The sequence below is a fragment of the Biomphalaria glabrata genome, chromosome 8 (assembly GCF_947242115.1).
Source record: "Biomphalaria glabrata chromosome 8, xgBioGlab47.1, whole genome shotgun sequence".
Lineage (NCBI taxonomy): Eukaryota > Metazoa > Mollusca > Gastropoda > Planorbidae > Biomphalaria > Biomphalaria glabrata.
This window is the reverse complement of record NC_074718.1, coordinates 12,845,290-12,868,929: the sequence shown is the minus strand read 5'-3', so window position 1 is coordinate 12,868,929 and position 23,640 is coordinate 12,845,290. Positions and strand designations below refer to the sequence as shown.

General features: G+C 38.8%; 1 protein-coding gene across 11 annotated transcripts in view; it reads right to left on the bottom strand.

Annotated features, from left to right (window-relative positions):
* Positions 1 to 23,640, bottom strand: part of LOC106054634 (stromal interaction molecule 1-like) — an 88,010-nt gene that overhangs the window by 24,050 nt on the left and 40,320 nt on the right. For all 11 annotated transcript variants that reach the window (XM_056039194.1, XM_056039195.1, XM_056039197.1 and 8 more), the window contains 2 exons: positions 12,639 to 12,750; positions 12,188 to 12,300 (listed from right to left, as the gene is read on the bottom strand). In XM_056039194.1, the coding sequence (XP_055895169.1) occupies positions 12,188 to 12,300; positions 12,639 to 12,750 (225 nt within the window). The remainder of the gene's footprint in view (positions 1 to 12,187; positions 12,301 to 12,638; positions 12,751 to 23,640) is intronic.

Genomic DNA, 23,640 nt, shown 5'->3' with positions numbered 1-23,640 from the left:
GTACTGACTAGGCTTTCATTGCAACTGCTGCATGCATCTATGTCTATTGAGTTCATTATTTTAATATCAAGCAATTATTAGTAAAGAAAACATTATACTCCTTGTCTTTGAGTACACAGTAAACAACAGCAACAAGAGAAACGCGATTGCTGACAGGTACTGTAGCATGAAAGCATCCAATGGAGGCCCAACTAATTGCTATGCAGTCTAGTTGAAAACAGTTCCCGCTACTTTTGGAGAGTTACTGGTTGGTACGTGCTCTTAACTGGGCAGAAAGAGATAAAAGATCACCCATGACCACCTGGAGGGCAACTTGTAAGAAAGACTTGCAGACGATCAGAGCTGACCGTGAAGATATTGAGAGAGCTGCAGCAGAGACAAAATTTGCAAACTTCCATTAGAATTTGCAAACTTCCATTTGCTCTCTGCAATGCCACTTAGGACGCCTTATGGACCAACTATAAATCTTTCAAAGCAAATCAGTCGTCCGCGCAATGCAGACGTTTGCCTCCCTCTACGTGACGTCACACCGTTTCTTCTATTGTTCTCAAAGCTCCTGTGTTGAATCGAGACCAATCGTCAAAGTAGGCCTCAACACTGACCTGCGACGTCGCAACCTGTGGGCTTGGAAGACCAATAGCTCGTTGCCACGCCGTAAAGAGATGTGACGTGGCAGCGAGCTATTGGTCTAAACTTCTATGACGATTAGTCTCGGATGAATATTGTATCCACTTGGCAGAGGTTTTGAAAACGCGTCATTGCCTCAGTTTGCATTTGAAACACCTAGATCAAGTCAAAACTTGGTCAACTTGAGAAAAATGTCAATAACATTATTTTTTAATGTTTCTCTTGATACTATGGTTCTTGTGGGCTATGAAAAAAATGTAGTGTTTCCAGTCTCAAATGAAATTTTTCCACTGTGCTAACTGAAGGTTCTGGGCCGATTCTACATAATTTACTTTTCTGTCAATTTAAAAAAGGGGGTGAAGTGTCCATTTGATCCTGACCTCCTTCTTTTATCGAAAAAGATAAATTCAACAAATACGCTCATAATTATTCTATATATGAGTCTATTCTGAGCTACAACAGTGTAACATGCTGTGGTATGATATTATGTTATAAGGCTAAAACCAATGTAGTAGTTAGGTAAATTGACAGGTAACTTGTGTTACTTTTGTTAACACCATTCAGTGCATATCCATTGGACATAGCCCCCATATGTACACAATCACATAATTAGGTCAATAAAAAATCATCTTATAATTATTGTTTGTTTTTTAAACTCCCCACCCCCACCCCCCCTTTACAATTTCCCATCGCTGCCTCTACATATTGGCTATTAGACTCCACCGATTGGTGTCGTCATTACACTACAACTTTACAAAGTACAGTTTTAGGACAAGATACACACACAAACCACTCGTCTCTAATAAGATTCACACAAAAACCACTCGTCTCTAATAAGATTCACACAAAAACCCACTCGTCTCTAATAAGATACACACACAAACCACTCGTCTCTAATAAGATACACACAAAAACCACTCGTCTCTGATAAGATTCACACAAAAACCACTCGTCTCTAATAAGATTCACACAAAAATCACTCGTCTCTAATAAGATACACACAAAAACCACTCGTCTCTAATAAGATTCACACAAAAACCACTCGTCTCTAATAAGATACACACAAAAACCACTCGTCTCTAATAAGATTCACACAAAAACCACTTGTCTCTAATAAGATACACAAAAACCACTCGTCTCTAATAAGATTCACACAAAAATCACTCGTCTCTAATAAGATACACACAAAAACCACTCGTCTCTAATAAGATTCACACAAAAACCACTCGTCTCTAATAAGATACACACAAAAACCACTCGTCTCTAATAAGATTCACACAAAAACCACTCGTCTCTAATAAGATACACACAAAAACCACTCGTCTCTAATAAGATTCACACAAAAACCACTCGTCTCTAATAAGATTCACACAAAAACCACTCGTCTCTAATAAGATACACACAAAAACCACTCGTCTCTAATAAGATTCACACAAAAACCACTCGTCTCTAATAAGATTCACACAAAAACCCACTCGTCTCTAATAAGATACACACACAAACCACTCGTCTCTAATAAGATTCACACAAAAACCCACTCGTCTCTAATAAGATACACACACAAACCACTCGTCTCTAATAAGATACACACACAAACCACTCGTCTCTAATAAGATTCACACAAAAACCATTCATCTCTAATAAGATACACACAAAAACCACTCGTCTCTAATAAGATACACACACAAACCACTCGTCTCTAATAAGATTCACACAAAAACCCACTCGTCTCTAATAAGATACACACACAAACCACTCGTCTCTAATAAGATACACACACAAACCACTCGTCTCTAATAAAATACACACACAAACCACTCATCTCTAATAAGATACACCACACAAACCACTCGTCTCTAATAAGATACACCACACAAACCACTCGTCTCTAATAAGATACACCACACAAACCACTCATCTCTAAAAAGATACACACACAAACCACTCGTCTCTAATAAAATACACACACAAACCACTCGTCTCTAATAAGATACACCACACAAACCACTCATCTCTAATAAGATTCACACAAAAACCCAATCGTCTCTAATAAGATACACACAAAAAAACCCAATCGTCTCTAATAAGATACACACAAAAAACCCACTCGTCTCTAATAAGATACACCACACAAACCACTCGTCTCTAATAAGATACACCACACAAACCACTCATCTCTAATAAGATTCACACAAAAACCCAATCGTCTCTAATAAGATACACACAAAAAACCCAATCGTCTCTAATAAGATACACACAAAAAACCCACTCGTCTCTAATACGATACACACACAAACCACTCATCTCTAATAAGATACACACACAAACCACTCATCTCCATCTCTAATAAGATACACCACACAAACCACTCGTCTCTAATAAGATACACCAAACAAACCACTCATCTCTAAAAAGATACACACACAAACCACTCGTCTCTAATAAGATTCACACAAAAACCCAATCGTCTCTAATAAGATACACACACAAACCACTCGTCTTAAATAAGATACACACACAAACCACTCGTCTCTAATAAGATTCACACAAAAACCCACTCGTCTCTAATAAGATACACACACAAACCACTCGTCTCTAATAAGATACACACACAAACCACTCGTCTCTAATAAAATACACACACAAACCACTCATCTCTAATAGGATACACCACACAAACCACTCGTCTCTAATAAGACACCACACAAACCACTCATCTCTAAAAAGATACACACACAAACCACTCGTCTCTAATAAAATACACACACAAACCACTCGTCTCTAATAAGATACACCACACAAACCAATCATCTCTAATAAGATTCACACAAAAACCCAATCGTCTCTAATAAGATACACACAAAAAACCCAATCGTCTCTAATAAGATACACACAAAAAACCCACTCGTCTCTAATAAGATACACCACACAAACCACTCGTCTCTAATAAGATACACCACACAAACCACTCATCTCTAATAAGATTCACACAAAAACCCAATCGTCTCTAATAAGATACACACAAAAAACCCAATCGTCTTTAATAAGATACACACAAAGAACCCACTCGTCTCTAATACGATACACACACAAACCACTCATTTCTAATAAGATACACACACAAACCACTCATCTCCATCTCTAATAAGATACACCACACAAACCACTCGTCTCTAATAAGATACACCACACAAACCACTCATCTCTAAAAAGATACACACACAAACCACTCGTCTCTAATAAAATACACACACAAACCACTCGTCTCTAATAAGATACACCACACAAACCACTCATCTCTAATAAGATTCACACAAAAACCCAATCGTCTCTAATAAGATACACACCAAAAACCTAATCGTCTCTAATAAGATACACACAAAAAACCCACTCGTCTCTAATACGATACACACACAAACCACTCATCTCTAATAAGATACACCACACAAACCACTCGTCTCTAAAAAGATACACACACAAACCACTTGCCACTAACTTCTAATGAGAACGCTGGGTCATGCTAATATTTGATCTGATCAAAAAACTGGGACACTAATAAGGTGAAAGCTGCTCAGGTAAATGTATCAGCCACACAGCAACGATAAAGCACAGAGAGTGTGCTTGTCAGCCCACTTACACTTAATAAGGTCAAAGGGGGGAGCGCTAAAATTGAGTAACTAAGTGAAATGCGTGATGGGATGTGCCTACACTTCTGCCACTTGCAATCTCAAATTATTACCAACCAAGAGAAATAAATCAATGTATGCATACATGTTTGCTTAAACTCATCAAAAAGAAACAAAAACTATCCCTGGGGCTGCAGAAGAAGCATCGTTTTGGTATTGCACACATTATCCTATGATTGTGTTTAATCGTGGCCTTTGTATTTAGTCCTAGAGCATGCAATGAAATGGACTCTATACCGGTTTCTGGTTTTCCTCTTTGCCATTTCTTGTGAGTTGTCTGACATAAAACATTTAGAGACAGCCGGAACTCGAGTTGCAGAAACTGAACATGTTACTATGTAAAGTATCTACTATTTGATGGTATATGATACCAAACAATTACAAAAGACGTAGCCCTCAAATATGTCATGGTAACGTTTTAAAATACTGCGCAGATAACCTCTCACGCACACGTCCTTGACCCCAGTGACACTATCTACTACAAGAAATGACTACTTCCGGGTAGGTTCGGCGCCTGGAGTAAGGCGGGAAACAAAAAGTAATTATTTAAAAAAAAAAGGTTAATTTAGTAGGAAGTAAAGGGATACATTTATACACACACACACACACACACACTCGTTCTGATGGCTTGTTTGTGAACGACCAGATATACAGCCAGAGGGTTAACAACCTAACGACCAGATATACAGCCAGAGGGTTAACAACCTAACGACCAGATATACAGCCAGAGGGATTAACAACCTAATAGAGTTTTAATGAAAAGCTCAATTTTTCCCAAGGTTAGAGGGTTAGAGGGTTAGGGTTAGCAGACTATGGGGAAACTAAGTGGGAATATATGTTTTTAGTATGACCGGAAGTAGGTATGACACGTTTCGCTACATTTTGGTTCTATTTCAAAAGATCCAAACCCGATTCCCGGAAGTTGGTTTCAGGCCCGTATTCAAGAAGGTAGTGACTAGTCGGACCCCACGTGGGCTTTTAGTGTTCTAATGGGGGAACATACTTGACTCGTAGAGGGTAGCCAAGTGGTTTGGACCTTTGCCCGGCTGACACCTTGCACAGAAATACCTCAGCAGCTGGTGTGTCGTACAGGCCACACATCCCCACATCAACATGATCTATCATCAAGGTCAGGGCTTCTCAAAATGGCGCGGGAATGAGGACGCACATTTTGTTTACACACGAGTGTTACATCTCACAGCAGACTACAAAATGAACAAAAAGTCTAGTAGAAATGACATGACTAGAAACATAATCAGACGAGGTTTTTGGGCTCATCTAAAACCTTTGAAAAAGAATCAAACATTTTTTATATAAAACTAACAACTCGTCAAACTTGTAGGATAAGCGGAATAGTTAAGAATCTAACAATAGTCTCAACCAGGCCACAATTTCAAACTGAGTTATTTCATCTTCTGGGATCCACATAGAAAAATGAACTAACAAGTGGCAGTCAACGAATAATTATGAATAACTTCCACCATAATTTCTTTACAAACTGTAGACAACATTAGTATGATCATACTTCATGTCAGATTAAATATCTGGTGTTCAACAAAGAAATATGGAAAAAAAAAGCATTGTTTGCAATTAGTCAACAATTAATGTTTGAATTTCGGAGGAGTTACTGTAGCCCAATAAGCAGATCTCAATCAGTGTTTCTCAAACTTTCACCCAAACCCCAAAAATTGACGTTCGCGCCTCCCCTCTCCCATCCAGCTAGTAGGTCTGTACAAATGGGACCAGGCGTTTTCCTGCATTGTAAGCTTAGGAAATGTTGCTGTATAGCACAGTTCTAGTAAGAAAAGCGCAAGTCAAAGTTCAAACAAAGCAGCATGAGATGGGTAGAGGCTCAAAAGTATAGAGCATGTACCTTGGTAATGGGCTAGATCGAAGGATCCTACTGGCTGTCAGAAAGACGTCTTGTACCGGTGCCTGAGTACAAAGTGTCAACTGTACGTCACCCTGAAGACATTGGACCGTTCTGACGTAACAAAATACTCGCTAGAATGTTATTCATCTTTAAAAGAGCTTTAGGAAGTCATCTTTAAAAGAGCTTTAGGAAGTCATCTTTAAAAGAGCTTTAGGAAGTCATCTTTAAAAGAGCTTTAGGAAGTCATCTTTAAAAGAGCTTTAGGAAGTCATCTTTAAAAGAGCTTTAGGAAGTCATCTTTAAAAGAGCTTTAGAAGGTCATCTTTAAAAGAGCTTTAGGAAGTCATCTTTAAAAGAGCTTTAGGAAGTCATCTTTAAAAGAGCTTTAGGAAGTCATCTTTAAAAGAGCTTTAGGAAGTCATCTTTAAAAGAGCTTTAGAAGGTCATCTTTAAAAGAGCTTTAGGAAGTCATCTTTAAAAGAGCTTTAGGAAGTCATCTAGTTGCAGACGCTTCTCGCGAATACAGTATGAAGGCTCCTACTTAGGAGATGAAATGATTTCACTTAATGTAATCATTCATAAATACAGCATTTTTTTTTGTTCTTGAAAAAGTAAAATTCGCGCCCTCTTTGTCAGCACCCAAGGGGGTGAGAAGCGGTGGGCGCCGCAGCCTACAGTTTAAGAAGCGGTGGGCTTAAAAATTTCACCAAACACACAAAAAAGAAAACTTACTTTATTTCAAACTGTAAAAAAAAAAAATTAAAAAAAAAAATTGACTATATATCACGATCTAGCAAAACAAATAAATAAATTTTCTACCTAATTATTTTATTGAACTCAATTTTAAGTTCATTGAATTATAATCTATAATCAGATTTGTTATTGATGAAAGATGTTTGCATTGAAATCCCAATTATATTTTTGTATGCCTTTTGACAACGTGTGCTATACCAAGCGCATTATATTTTATACGGTGAATACATCCGATTTACCCAAGTGGAAGTCTCTTGTAGAATTAAAATTAACATAACAGTCATTTCTAAGAAATCAAGTCACAAAATTAGTAATTAAGGCTATGCGAAAATGTTTGCTAGTTAAAGCTAATTAAAAAAAAATTATATGTTCAGAAGAACATATTTTGCAAATCTTTTGGCGCCTCTCTGCGTGTGGCGCCTCTCTGCGTTTGGCGCCCCTCTGTGGTGCCTGGGGCATGGGGGCCCCCTCTCACTGCGCCTCTGCTGCCAACCAATCAGTTGACTGCCAGGCTTGTCCATCCGTTCTATTGTTTTTTTTTTTTAAAGAATCTGACGAAATAAGCCTTTGCACTTTGTTAAAGCAATTATCAAATCATATTTTCTGAGGGTATATGGACAGTAATAATAAGTTCATGTGAAGTAATTAGTGTGATCATGTCTTAAACTTTTTTCAACCCAACTAATAGGGAATAATGATTACTTTGCTATTTATCTGTTGAACATTATGATGTAAACTTGGTGTAGATCAACCTGAATAATTTGTACACGCTCTTGTCTGGGGAATTCGCTCGTCTACATGCTAGACAAATATGCATTCATTAGCTTTTTAGCGGCCCCGAAAGGGGAAAAGACGCTATTAGTGTTGTGTGGAATGTCTGTCCGCCTGTCCCGTTTAGATCTGGTAAACTAGAAAAGATAGTGAAAATCTGACACCATAATATTTTAGTCCATTCAAAGTTCTGATGCAACGACTACTTTTTTTCTTTTCTGAAAGCGAAAAATCTAATTTTTAAAATCACTTATGCAAGCAGTTTTTTTCATAAAAATACACCATTTTTACAACTATTCACTATTAATAGTAACACTTAACACATCTATGCAAAACGGTTGTTATATCTGTTGTCAACCAAATTGTCTTTTACTAATGTATTGCTAAGTTATGTAAGTTATGTCATACTAACTATTACATTTACACAAAAAAAGTTTTCTTTTTTTTTTAAAGAGAAAAAAATTATTTAGTATGCATATAAGTAGGACATAATTTAAAACAACAATTAATAAGTAGTTTTTCATATTATCGCGTGAACTGCAGCGCCCTACTGTAGCATTAGTACACTTAACTATTTTTGTAAATATTTTTTTTTACGGGAAATGTTTTATTTTCTTGAGGATTTGAATAAGAGATTGAACCTTTACAAAACAATTAGATCAATTAGATATTCATCATAAGACATCATTTAGGCCAGGTTCACATCTAACTTCACATTCACTTTCACCTATCCTTTGGTCCGCTGGGGCACAACACAATATCTGTCAACCTTCTTTCTCCACTCATCTCTGTCATTTGTCTTTAATACAATTTCCTTCTGATATTCTTTCTAAAAATATTGAAACCTGCCTTTTTACCTGCCTGGGTGGACCACTTCGGGGCCAATTTTGAGTTTGTGTTTCCACACAAACTTTTTTTGTAACCGTTTTTTTTTTTTTAAATCATTGTCAAAATTGCATAGAAATTCACAATTATTTATCACTCGGACAGGTTGCTGACATCCAAACTTTCTGGTGCTTAGGAAACATTGTTCAGAAGAAGTCATGGCGTTTAACACGTATTGACTATATCTGTAGTACAAGGAAGTACAGGTACTTAGGTCCTAAAGTTTTCACATCTGAGAATGGCGTATTGACTATATCTGTAGTACAAGGAAGTACAGGTACTTAGGTCCTAAAGTTTTCACATCTGAGAATGGTGTATTGACTATATCTGTAGTACAAGGAAGTACAGGTACTTAGGTCCTAAAGTTTTCACATCTGAGAATGGTGTATTGACTATATCTGTAGTACAATGAAGTACAGGTACTTAGGTCCTAAAGTTTTTACATCTGAGAATGGGGTATTGACTATATCTGTAGTACAATGAAGTACAGGTACTTAGGTCCTCAAGTTTTTACATCTGAGAATGGGGTATTGACTATATCTGTAGTTCAATGAAGTACAGGTACTTAGGTCCTCAAGTTTTCACATCTGAGAATGGGGTATTGACTATATCTGTAGTACAATGAAGTACAGGTACTTAGGTCCTAAAGTTTTCACATCTGAGAATGGCGTATTGACTATATCTGTAGTACAATGAAGTACAGGTACTTAGGTCCTCAAGTTTTCACATCTGAGAATGGCGTCATAATAACGGTTTATAAGTATCGGGAAAACAGAGGGCTTATAGACCATCTTCTTTTTTGAGGATCTTTGCATAGCTACAATGCCACAGAACTCCACCCACACAAACACACATGAAATTGATATAATAAATGTATACATCTATGATAGCAGTTCCAGGGACTGATCTAAGACAGACATAATGGGTGCAATGGACACGGTGCCAAGAATTCTTTGCTGGGATTCCCCCACAACAGTGATTGCAACTACCTCCAGAGTTGTAATTAAAGACAGGTTGCATCAAGAGGAATAAAAGCGATTGTCTCGTTCTAAAGAAATCGTGTTTTTGTTTGTTTGGTTCTATCACCAGATTTATGTGTGCATTAACAACAAACAAATAACAAACAATTAAATTATACGAGGGGAGGAGCTGGTGAAGTAAATTGGGAAGTAGAAATGACTCGCTAGTATGTGACAGTAGTAGACTGCAGGGACGTAGATTTCTTGACCTCCACCTCACCAGATTGGAATCACTTTATCTGCTCCTAGACAGAACGTTGATCTTATAAATGTAATTTTTTACACAAATCTTACTATTAACATCTCTCTAAATCTAGCTAAAAGAACTGCTGATACAATAATAAACAGAAGACTGGAACCCTATTCTTCGGCAGCCAAGAAAGCCTCAAACTTCTGGGTATGATTTTATTTGTAGGTAAATCTAATAAGGTTTTGTCTTTTTTTTTTAGAAGGAAATGGTCTGAGCTTCTGATTTCAACTGACCATTTTAAGATGAACTAGGGTTCACTTTAATAATCGTTACGTGGCACAGCGCCATTTCACCTATCCAGACAGTAATATAGATGTAAATTTAGCCAAACTCCAAGAGTTTAGATAGCCGATGTGTCGAAACAACATAGCCAATGTGTCGAAACAACATAGCCGATGTACCGAAACAACATAGCCGATGTACCGAAACAACATAGCCGATGTACCGAAACAACATAGCCGATGTACCGAAACAACATAGCCGATGTACCGAAACAACATAGCCGATGTACCGAAACAACATAGCCGATGTACCGAAACAACATAGCCGATGTACCGAAACAACATAGCCGATGTACCGAAACAACATAGCCGATGTACCGAAACAACATAGCCGATGTACCGAAACAACATAGCCGATGTACCGAAACAACATAGCCGATGTACCGAAACAACATAGCCGATGTACCGAAACAACATAGCCGATGTACCGAAACAACATAGCCGATGTGTCGAAACAACATAGCCGATGTACCGAAACAACATAGCCGATGTGTCAAAACAACATAGCCAATGTGTCGAAACAACATAGCCGATGTGTCGAAACAACATAGCCGATGTACCGAAACAACATAGCCGATGTACCGAAACAACATAGCCGATGTACCGAAACAACATAGCCGATGTACCGAAACAACATAGCCGATGTACCGAAACAACATAGCCGATGTACCGAAACAACATAGCCGATGTGTCAAAACAACATAGCCAATGTGTTGAAACAACATAGCCGATGTGTCGAAACAACATAGCCGATGTACCGAAACAACATAGCCGATGTGTCGAAACAACATAGCCGTAGCCGATGTGTCGGTTAAGAGACCTTCGTCACAGACAAATAAAGCAACAAGAAATTATTTCTAAAAGGAAGTGTGTCTAGTATTGAATAATTACTTCACACTGAAAGACAGCTACTGACGTACATTTAGCACAAACACAATAGCACTAATATCATCAGTTCATGCTCTAAAGTATGAGTTCACTTTTGCTGTGAGTACACAATAACTGGTGTTTCAGACCTACAGAAATATTAGGCTCAAGAAATAAAGAATCTTGCACGTTCCTGCAAGTCACAGCACCAGGCCCTAGCGCCTCTACAAATTCCCCATGAGCAGCAAACTCAGTAAGGTGCCTGAAAGACTGAATAAAATGTAACACGTGTCTCCCAAATCTAAGTTTCGTGGAACCTTTGCCCCTTGGTAGCGTCAGTCTAGCACGCTCCTCAACTCCCTTGTTACAGACATCGCCCCGAGAAACTGAAAACATCACAGACAGAGTGACCTGTTTCTACATGCAGAATTGGGCGGAGCACGAGGAGATCTAACTGACAATACACAGGACAACAGTACCTGCAAGCAGTTACATCGTGACTGGTTATCTCCAAATGACACTTCGATGTCACCCACAAGGAAATGTCAAAATGCCACATACAAAAGTTGCATCGACGTTGTCAGTGTTGTACTAATCTGATAAGAAATTATTTATGGGACCAACAACCTAATAAGGTCAAAGTTGAACATTAGTACAATAGTATGGATTTCATTTTTTTTTTGGTACGAAGTCTGTCAAATGGAGTAAGGTTACGAAAGAGTCCACCGACCTAGCAATAGATTTCCTCAGTTACCAGATATAGGAACGAAATAAAGGGAGAGAATTGGGCTGTCAGCACATACTTCCTCCCTCACTCCCTGCGTCCCACATAGTGTCTCATTACAACCCCACATAGCTTCTCATTGCATTTCCCACATTGTGTCTCATTACAACCCCACATAGCTTCTCATTGCATTTCCCACATTGTGTCTCATTACAACCCCACATAGCTTCTCATTGCATTTCCCACATTGTGTCTCATTACGCCCCCACATAGCTTCTCATTGCATTTCCCACATTGTGTCTCATTGCACATCATGTCTCATTACATCCCCACATAGCTTCTCATTGCACATCATGTCTCATTACATCCCCACATAGTAATTCTCCAAGCACAGCTAAAGACAGAGGCAAAAAACCCTCAAAGGACTGGGAAACATTGAGTGTAAACTTACGTTTGGGCGCTCCGAAAAGGACAGTGTCCATGGCTTTGAGTGACAGCTTCTGTTTATGTACAGGGTTTCTAATACCCAGAGAGGACAAAAGTGGGCCTGTTGCATTGACCAGCCTATAGAAACAAAAAAAAAAAAAAAAAAAAACGAATTTAAAAACAATATTTCAAGCAATGGAAGATATCAAAAACAGCCCTAAGATAAAAATAAGAAGCTTCCTAAAAACATTGAATAAACTAGTATGTGAAACAGACTGAATTCAATTAAAAAAAAAACCACTTAAATAAATAAGAACAAATTTTAAAACAAAGGGACGTAACAATGTTAACATGAAGCATTGTATTGAGCAGGAGTTTGTTGAATGAACAGTTTTATATTGAGGTATCTAAAGAAGTACTGCTGACCTAAAGGAACCTACTTACTGGACATAAGGTCAGTTTCATCTAAGTCTTACCTAGGCAACACGGATCCGTCAATGCCATTGTTGTGAAAAGCTTGCTTGTACTGAGGCAAGTCGACGTCCTGAATGAGCCACTCTAGGACGTCATCCACTGTCCAGTTGTAGACTGGGAATACAAGAAGACGTCATTGTTTACACACATATAATCATACTGAAAAATAAAATGGAAGCACTAGACAATCCTTCCTCCCAAGACCACATTTCTCAACATTAGTTTTAAATACGCTGCACAGCTGAGTTATACCACAGGCACCATCAGTACAAACTACAAAGAGCAGTTAAACAAGTGAAAACATTATTTACTCTGTCAAGAAGATGTTTGAATCAAAACAAACATGCAAACATTCACGAGAAATTAATTAATTTTGTTCCTTCCCCTTCCCCTATCCCTTAGTCTCTGGAACCGTTGGGGCACCACGAAGGATTTGTCATTGTCTTTTTCCATTCCTGTCTTTTGCTTTGGATAGAATCTCTTTCTTTCGATACATCTATTTAAGCCTGTAACTTTTATATACGCATATTGCTTGAAATTACGTTTAAAAAATCCTTTACAAAGACAGCAACAAAGATCAACTAGGAGAAAGGACTCCACGCTTACAACTATATCTTCCACTTGATCAGAGAATGAGAGTGTGGCAGAAATTACATGTACAGTTATCGGAGGGAAAAAAACACGAATAATTTAGAGAGAGATATGTGTGAATATTGAAGGATTAATTTCCATTGTCGGAGTCAAACAAAATAATTAATTAATTTCATTTTTTTTTATTGATTCATGTATTGTCCACGCCAATAAATAATTGTGTAAAGTTTCAACTTGATCCGAGAATGGGTGTGGGAGAAAGAACGTGTTCAAACTTTTGACCAGACAAAAACACAGTCAGAGTGAGTTGATTTAGTGATAGATAGTGATGTCATAGTAACAGATTTGTACGCTATTTGTTTTATTATTTACAAAACAACAACTGATTTTTTCTGGAGAATGTATTCTGTTTGCTACGCCATAAAACTATAAAATAATCTGAAGTAAAACTTTCAAAGACGGAATTGTTATCAGACAGTAAAGTGCAAGGAAGGGCGCACGCTTTAAAATCTTTGTAAACAAGAGTTCCCCAAGAGAGAAGTGTAATTAACAGAGCATTTCAATTCCTGGATGTCAACCAGCACTTCACCCTGGTAGAAGTAAACCTAACTAAACACTACATAACTAAACACTGCACAATTTAGTAGTCTAGGCCCGTACATAAGATCATAGGTGTAGTTAGAAAATGTAGATTTAGTTCGCTTCCCCCTATCCACCTTTTTTTTTTCAGACGCAAGTGTTTCACTAGACAAAACATCACAGGAAAATTAAACATTATTTCAATTTGAACCAAAAGACAGAAAACCCTTTCAGGAGAGTGGATTTAACTTTTTGTTTTGTTTTCGTAGTGTAGCCTACATATCAGAGGCGGAACATTTCTCCATCTTCCTCATAATAGCCAAGTGTTGACCAGGTCACAAAAATCTATTGACCTACCAGGAATAAAGCAGCCCATATCTGCTGGAGAGGATTTGTAGCGACCCTCCTCAGTTGGTATAAAACCTGGAAGTGTTTCATGCAACGAACTCAAAGACCAGAACAATGAATCAACTAAGACACAAACTCAAAGTAAGTCAATCATGCAAGCGTTATAGTCGAGAAGAAACAAATCAAACAATGAACAGTGGCCGCCATCAACAACAACAACACCTCTCATTTCTTGAAATAGTCTATTTCACAACAACAACAACACCACCTTTCATTTATTGAAATAGTCTATTTCACAACAACAACAACACCTCTCATTTCTTGAAATAGTCTATTTCACATCAACAACAACACCTCTCATTTCTTGAAATAGTCTATTGCACATCAACAACAACAACACCTCTCATTTCTTGAAATAGTCTATTTCACACGTATGCATTTTGAGATGTAGAAATTCATTTTCTTGGCGTCTACAACGTATTATTTTTTTTCAAGTGAGCGGAGCGCAGGTTAAATAAATTTAAAATAAAAGGGGGGGGGGGCGGTGATAACCAGCCGATACTGAAATGTGTGAAACATTGTAGCAGTTTATTCACGTAACCGACGTCTACAGATAGATCGATAGCTATTTAAGAGAAATGTCACAGTTCAGACTTAAAACAACAATAATAACAACGAAATGGTCTGCATCTCGTGGGAACATGAAAGATGTTACTTAGAAGATGACATGACCTATATAAATTTAATATTTCTTAATCATTAGTACCAATAATGTTTTTACTTGATGTATACTCGAACACGGATTTATTACTAAAATAATCTAATCACAGGATCACCGGTTAATCCGACCAACCGCTTATTTGGAGCCATATAAATCATAATATGCACTTCAATCCGGTTAATCAGACAAGCGGATAAAAGGACCAAAGCGTACGCGTCCCGATGTGGTCCGTTTAACCGGATTCGACTGTACATTTCTTTTTGTCCTTTAAAAAAACGCCTTCGTGCTTTAATAAACAGTACACCCGACAGATTGAGTAAGACTAGTCTAATAGGAACAAAAAACTAACTAGGCAACAGTTTTTATTTAATAAGTGTAGAAATTATGCCCCGTCAGCAGACTGCAGTTACCCACCCATTATTATTATTATTTTTGGTCTGACATTCTTAACTAGCTCCCGACAGCCTGAGCCCACAACGGAAATGTGTTTCCGGAAACTAGCGTCACACACACACACACATAGCGATACAACATGTGCACGTGCACGCGCTAACACACATGCTCATAAAACTACCCAAAAAATAAATCGATCAGCCCATTTCGATAAGTGAGACAGGTGACATAGCAGGCATTTGACATTTTTTTTTAATGCCCCAGACGTAACCAATTGACCCGGGTTTAGTTTTGAACTCAATGAAAGACAAAGGGTCATGACATAACCAGCACATCCATCGATCCACACAACTTTCCCGATCAAACAAACTATCGACAGATTTGACGTGGAAAGACAAACTGTTCATTGTGTAATAACCTTTGATGGAGACGTTGATGAGCCTGCCTGACTAGTATTTCAATGTTTTCCCAAGCTTCAAAGTTTTCTTTAAGACTCCCAATTAAATGACTGCACAATCTTTGCGATCGAGAAATGTGGTGTTTTTTTTTTATTCAAATGGGGCCGTGACTATAAGGCATCATTGGGAACCGTTAGCCCCATCATGCCTGTTGGTAAAACACTCCCCTAGTTCAAAGTGAAAGTCAATTCAGTGTAATTTACAATAATCTATACCCAGGCTTTTCATTCTGTAATTAGAATGGTCTGTCTCTGGGAGATTTCCGTGCCTGCTTTTCAAAAGCTATTTAAAAAAACAAAAAAAAGTTTCCCGAGTCTGAATTCAAACTCGAGGTCTCGAGCCCCCCCATGCCGACGTTTTGGCAACTGAGCTCTCCAAGTAGGCTTACTTATAAAACAGAAGGTTTTATAGTCGAAACTAAACCAAAAAAAGTCTATAGTTTAAAATTTTTAGCGTTAAACCTAAATTCTCTACTAAAAGATTAACTCTCCTTAGCTCTATATAAAAGAGAATTAATTAATTACTACTAATTGAATGAAATGGATTAATTAGTGGATTTTTAAATTGATTCATGTGTTGTCATCGACAACGTATACTTGTGCCAAGTTTTAACTTGATCCGTGGAGAAGATTCGAGCAAGACAGAAAGTGAGTTGATAGAAGCTTTGGAATGATCCCACAAGAGGCAGATCAAGACTAGGCTGACATCTAACCAACTGAGGTCAGACCACAGGTTGACTTTAAGAAACATCCTTTAACAGAAACATCGATTTTTAAAAAAATGGAATGTAAATATGTTATCGGAAATACCAGGGATAGTTTAATGGCCCCCTCGAATTAACTATATCATTCTCATATCCTGGTACATCACTTGGCGCTTTCAAGAAGCATCATGTCCAATGACACATCAGTAACGTGAGAACGAGATAAGCAACCATCGCGACGTTTTGCAACTTTTAAGAAAGAATTTCACGAGTTCTCTTCCACTCCGACAGATATTCATGTCTACCAGACAGTGGTTCTCACTAACCTTCAATAGACCTTTGAAACCTGGATGCTATATAGTAAGTACCCAAAGCTAGGAAAAAAAACAACAACAAATAACAAAAAAAACCTAGTCAAAAGTTGCCCGCGATCCAATACGGGCATCAGCTGGCAAAACAGCAAATCAAATAATATTGCCCATTTGCAATGTTTAGAGATTATGGCCATTGTTCAACAGCTGCCAAGTAACTAAAGGCGTTTCCTAGGAGCTCGTGAGAAACAAGCTAAGTTGCCAGCTTCCTTGCAGGGACAAGAACTGGACGCAACTAAATTCCAAAGAAGAAATCAGTAGAACCCTTACTCAAAAATACAGGCGGAGACGACCAAAAGAGAACTGAAATCGACTTTCAAAACTTAGCAGCAGAAGTGTTTTAGTATGAAGGCAACAGATGGGTCAACGCAATCACGTGAAATACTGAACTCTTCCATAACCACTGGCTGATCCAGAACTTTGGAGTGGGGGGGGGGCGATTTTTTTCCAAACCCTAACCCTAACGCCCAGTAAACCCTAACCCTATGCATAAACGTGCGTACAGCATGTATATATATATATATATATATATATATATATATATATATATATATATATATATATATATATATATATATATATATATATATATATATATATATATATATATATATTGTTACAAATGAACAGTGATAGGTAGAGGTCAACGTATGACCCCGGCGAGATGACACAGCAGCTAGTGTTCCCTGGAATCTACATGTACAAACAAAGACAGGATGTGACGTGTCCACACGTGTTGTTCCAGGGGACGAACAGATCTAAGTAGGGGGACAGTTACTAATGAACAGTGACAGATAGAGGTCACTACGTGTGACCCCGACTTGATGACACTGCATCGAGTGTTTTCTGGAATCTACGTGTATAAATAAAGACAGGATGTGACGTTTCCTCACGTGTTATTTCAGAGGATACTAGCCGTGTTTGTGCAACTTTGGACAAGCGATTAGGGACTCTATATAAGCCAGAGAGTTAATGTGAAAGTCAGTCGTATGGAGTCGTGAGTGAGCCGTTACAGTCGATATAGACTATGTAAGACGTGTGCGGCTCTGTGGAAGAGAAATGTGTACGACTCGATGCAAGTTAACTAGGTTAGAGTTAACTGGAGTGGACTACTGTCGTTAAAGTCTATACAGCGAACTACAGTGGACTTGAGCCGTTACAGTCGATACAGTCGATGTAAGACGTGTGCGGCTCTGATTCGGTAGACTTGAGTACGACTTGGTTCAGTTTTGGAGACCTGGAGCGACACTGGGAAGTGTGTCGTTGGTCTGTTCTGTGGAATACGGCTCGATACAAGTTGAGAAGAGAGGAATTGCAACGAAGTGAAGAGATGCAGTGCAACGAAGTATAGCTAACTGTAAACTGACAGATATTGTACAGTCTTCTACGCTACATGTTACAGTAATGTTAGAGTTAATAGTCATTAAAGTTATATGAAGCTGAAAGTTGAGTCGTCAAGTTCTTTGCAGTGTTTTTATTTGTGTGTCTACTAGTACATTTAGCCAGAAGATTCAGAAATACGTAACAATTGGTGTCAGAAGTGGGATCTTTCTGGCTAGAATGTGTTCCATCAAATTTCTTAATGAACTTGACATGAAAGAACTTAGACAAGAGCTTCGAGAAAGAGGTCTACAGCTTAACGGAAATAAGGAAACGCTAACAGCACGTCTCAGACAGGCCCTGTTGGAGGAAGATGAGAATCCAGACACTTGCCAATTTGAAATCAAACCTAATACGATGGAGCTCCTGAGAACTTTGCAATACAAAATGAACTCGGTGAAAGAGAGCATTAAGGAGATAGAATCAGAAATCAACACTAGATTTTCTTCATGTAACCAGTTGACCAAAGCCATGAATGAGAATGAACAAATAGCTACCACGCCCAACAAGACAGAAGAACAAACAACAGATACGATAAAAGATCAAACTAGAATCATGATTAACGAGCTGCTGAACACCCAACAGTATCAGATTGAGTCGACAGATGAAAGAACTACACCATTGATGAACAGCGAACAATTGTCCAACCAAGAATGTGGCGATACAGACAATTACGATAGGGATGCTGGTGATGGTTGTGCTGTCTGTGACTGTGATGGTAAACCAAACGAATGTGGCCCACGGGAAATGAAAAGAGACGGTAGCTGTTACTATTTCAACGAGAAGCAGAATGAGACCGCTGAGGAAACAATAGAAGAGACCTATAGTTTGACCGAAGCTTTAGCTATAGATATACCTGATATGAGTACCTCAACTAGCCAAACAGATCAAGACAACGTTGGGTCTGCGTCCAAGCCTGTTGCTGTGGGCCTTAAAGACTTCTGTCTATCTGTCATTGTCTACGAGAGGAACTCGAAGCTGGATTATTGCACCCATGCGTTTGACAAGAACTGTACGTACGTAGCTATGCAAGAAGACTGTGAATGCCAAGAAATACAACAACAAGCTCTAGACTTAACAGAAGCTTGTACAGCTATCAAGGTAGGCGTGAGAAGCCCTGGTGATAGTCAAGGAATTACAATAGAAATTGATTTTGAAGTTGATGGACCTTTGCACATTGAATGTTATCAACCTGCCCCACAGTCGAGTCCTCCAGACTCGGATGAAGGTGATGACGTGTTTGACAACTTGCCTTCAAGTGGACTTGCAGCTCATTCGTAAAGCACCCATCGAAGAATAATGCTGAAGCAACTTGTTAGATCAACAGTCTTGATGACTACAGCTATGAAATACAATGCCTTCCTATGTGCTAAGTCACTGCCATCAGCATTGATCGACAGGAAAGCAAGACAACGACAACGACATCAACGCAACCAAAGAAATATCAAATTGAGGAGGCGGAGAAAGCGACATATGCAGAGTGCAACGTGGATGGCTCCAACAAGATCAAGATACAAACCCACCCCTTCTCCCACTGATAGACCCCCACCTGCATTTATGAAACTCCATAGCCCATGTTGTTAGAAAACAAGCCCACCACTTCTCCCACTGATAGACCCCCACCTGCACTGATGAAACTCCACAGCCCATGTTTTTAGAAAGATTCTGTCCGGAACCATCAGACCAAAGAAGAAAGCCTTACGAATCAGTTGAAAGTGTGAAGCCGCTAATGAATAATCTAAGAACATTCCTCATGAGAATAGGTTGATGAAGTATAACAGAGGTTTTAGAAGAACGCTAATTAAGTCAGAAGCAAGAAGGACAGAAAAGAAGTAGTTTAAGATGTCAGAACTGTAGTGAGTAACCATCTGTGACAGAACTGTACAAGAAGATCAACCCAACAGGCATCGTACAAACCCAAAGTCAGTTGCTGTTGTAAGAAGAACATGTGAATATTGCTGTACTGTAATGAACCTGGTCATCTCTGAAGAAGCTCTGGAAAAAGCCCTAACCCATCTGTAAAAAGATGCTTGAAAATGTAAAACTCAGCCAGTGAAGCACGAACTCGTTAGAATGCTGATGAATTTTCTCGACAAGAGTGCCCAATGTCGTCATCTGAAGGTCGATGTTTCCATACCAAGATTGATGAAAACATTTGTGAGGAACTGCTGAAAAATGAAGATTTGGCTCCCATTCTTCTATGGAAAGAAGATGGACAACTGCCAGATTGAAAGAACATCTCTGAGAAGGGGGCAACCACCAAAGCTTCCTAATTGATCGTCGATCAATTTCATCAGTATCGTGATGAAGTAGAATCTGTTCGGGACGAACAGATCTAAGAAGGGGGCAGTGTTACAAATGAACAGTGATAGGTAGAGGTCAACGTATGACCCCGGCGAGATGACACAGCAGCTAGTGTTCCCTGGAATCTACATGTACAAACAAAGACAGGATGTGACGTGTCCACACGTGTTGTTCCAGGGGACGAACAGATCTAAGTAGGGGGACAGTTACTAATGAACAGTGACAGATAGAGGTCACTACGTGTGACCCCGACTTGATGACACTGCATCGAGTGTTTTCTGGAATCTACGTGTATAAATAAAGACAGGATGTGACGTTTCCTCACGTGTTATTTCAGAGGATACTAGCCGTGTTTGTGCAACTTTGGACAAGCGATTAGGGACTCTATATAAGCCAGAGAGTTAATGTGAAAGTCAGTCGTATGGAGTCGTGAGTGAGCCGTTACAGTCGATATAGACTATGTAAGACGTGTGCGGCTCTGTGGAAGAGAAATGTGTACGACTCGATGCAAGTTAACTAGGGTAGAGTTAACTGGAGTGGACTACTGTCGTTAAAGTCTATACAGCGAACTACAGTGGACTTGAGCCGTTACAGTCGATACAGTCGATGTAAGACGTGTGCGGCTCTGATTCGGTAGACTTGAGTACGACTTGGTTCAGTTTTGGAGACCTGGAGCGACACTGGGAAATGTGTCGTTGGTCTGTTCTGTGGAATACGGCTCGATGCAAGTTGAGAAGAGAGGAATTGCAACGAAGTGAAGAGATGCAGTGCAACGAAGTATAGCTAACTGTAAACTGACAGATATTGTACAGTCTTCTACGCTACATGTTACAGTAATGTTAGAGTTAATAGTCATTAAAGTTATATGAAGCTGAAAGTTGAGTCGTCAAGTTCTTTGCAGTGTTTTTATTTGTGTGTCTACTAGTACATTTAGCCAGAAGATTCAGAAATACGTAACAATATATATATATATATATATATATATATATATTCGACATATGAGAATAAAATAAGACTGTTTCTCAATCTTCGGCGAAAAAAACAGAAAAAAAAAACAGTCTTTCTCTTGCAAGCTTGGGGGTCTGGGAGAGCGCTGTAAGCTTCTTAAGTGGGGTTCGGGGCGAAACCCCGACGCCCAAAAGCGTTTTCTTGCATTTTTCACTGCAGAAACGCATTCTTCTGACATCTACAGCTCATTATTTATCAGTGGGGTTCGGGGCGAAGCCCTGACGCCAAAAGCGTTTTCTTGCATTTTTCACGGCTGAAACTCATTCTCCTGACATCTACAGCTCATTACTTATTAGTGGTGTTCGGGGCGAAGCCCCGACGCCAAAAGCGTTTTCTTGCATTTCTCACCGCAGAAACGCATTCTCCTGACATCTACAGCTTATTATTCGTCAGTGAGGTTCGGGGCGAAGCCTCCACGCTAAAAGCGTTTTCTGGCATTCTTCACTGCAGTAACGCATTCTCCTGACCTACAGCTCATTATTCATTCTATTATAAAGTGCCTTTTGAATAATGAGAAAAATATTCTAATATGAATTTATAGTCCCTTAATACATTGCAAATAAAACCGATTTGTTCTTTGAAAAGATAAGATACCCCACATATTTAGATTAAGGTTTTGAATATCGCCGCCGAAAAAAAAAATTCGATTAATAATTTTCAATAAAATTCTAGCATAAATTGTGAGTTATAGTCCTAAATTTATTTAACTAGAAAAATATGAGATATAGTAAAGGTTGGAAAAAGTCGACTAGGAAAAGATTATCTGGCTTTTGAACTCATCTCAACCGTGACTGTTATATTGAAAAATTTCGTTTGAATTATAACTTTTCCAAAGCAAAGTCTTTCTTAAAATAGTTATGATAAATTCATGTCAATTTACACAAACTCTGTCTGGAAAGGGGAAGGGCGGTAAAATGAAAACGATTAATTCTCGCTCCTTTTTATAATTTCTGCTATTGATTGCATTTTGCATTAAAGAATAGGGGTTGGGCGACTCGATAAGAGAATTTACTTTATAGCATATATAAATTATATTAGTGACAGATTTTTGTAATTTTGTAATTTCTTACTATAATACAAAAAGAAAAAGTATTGATTTGTCCGATGGGGGGAAGGGGATTGCATGTATCGCACTTCCACCTGTTTATATTATATAGATATTCGACTAATTTTGTTCACATACTATGATTTCTCCATAAAAGTAGGACCGCCCCCCCCCCCACTCAAAGGGTTTAGATGGGAAGGGCGGTGGAGGTATTCGCTCTTCCCTTTCCAATCGGCCAACATGTGAACGAAATTATATAAAGACCGGTTAAAATACCAATAACAAGTTTTAATCATATAGATATTTAATTGATTCTGTTAGCTAGCTGTGATTTCTACAGATAAATAGGACCGCCCCCCCCACTCGAAAGTTGATGGTTGGGGGGGGGGGGCGGATTGATCCCATCGCCCCCTCCCGACCCTACCAAATCGGCCAAAATACTAGAAGGGGGGGGGCGAAATAATCTAAGAATAGGTTGAAATATAAATAATTAGTATATATTATTAACATAAGTAATAAATTCGCAAACAAATTGTGTGAATTCTATACTATAATTCGTCCGCCCCCCCCGGGGGGGGGTCGACCGAGGGGGGGGGGGCGATCGCCCCTACCGCCCCCCCCCCTGGATCCGCCAGTGTCCATAACTTTGGACTCAAGACATTCGCTTTATTCGTTCTGACCCACGTCTCCATTCTACAGTTCAGTTCTATCCACATCTCTACATGCTTGCACCCACACAAGCACATACACAATGTATATATACATACACACACACGCAGATTAAACAGATGGGAATATAGACAAGGAGAATCGTGCTATCCGATTGATCCATTCGATTTCTTCCAGTTCGCCTCCAGCTCGTATCCCGCCTAAAATATAGCAGTTCGTGCCATTGCTGGCTCGGATCTTCAAAACTGTGTTCACTTCTTGCTCTTTTGTTTTGCAGCCGCTAACAATTCATTGTACTAGATTGGACAAGAATACAAGTGATCCCATACTGTCTTCAAGTAAGAAAACGTGCCCTTGCCCAATGCTCGTACATACAGACGCAAGACATGACCACTGAGCTAGTTATAAACTATATATGTCTCCAAGCTGAACAA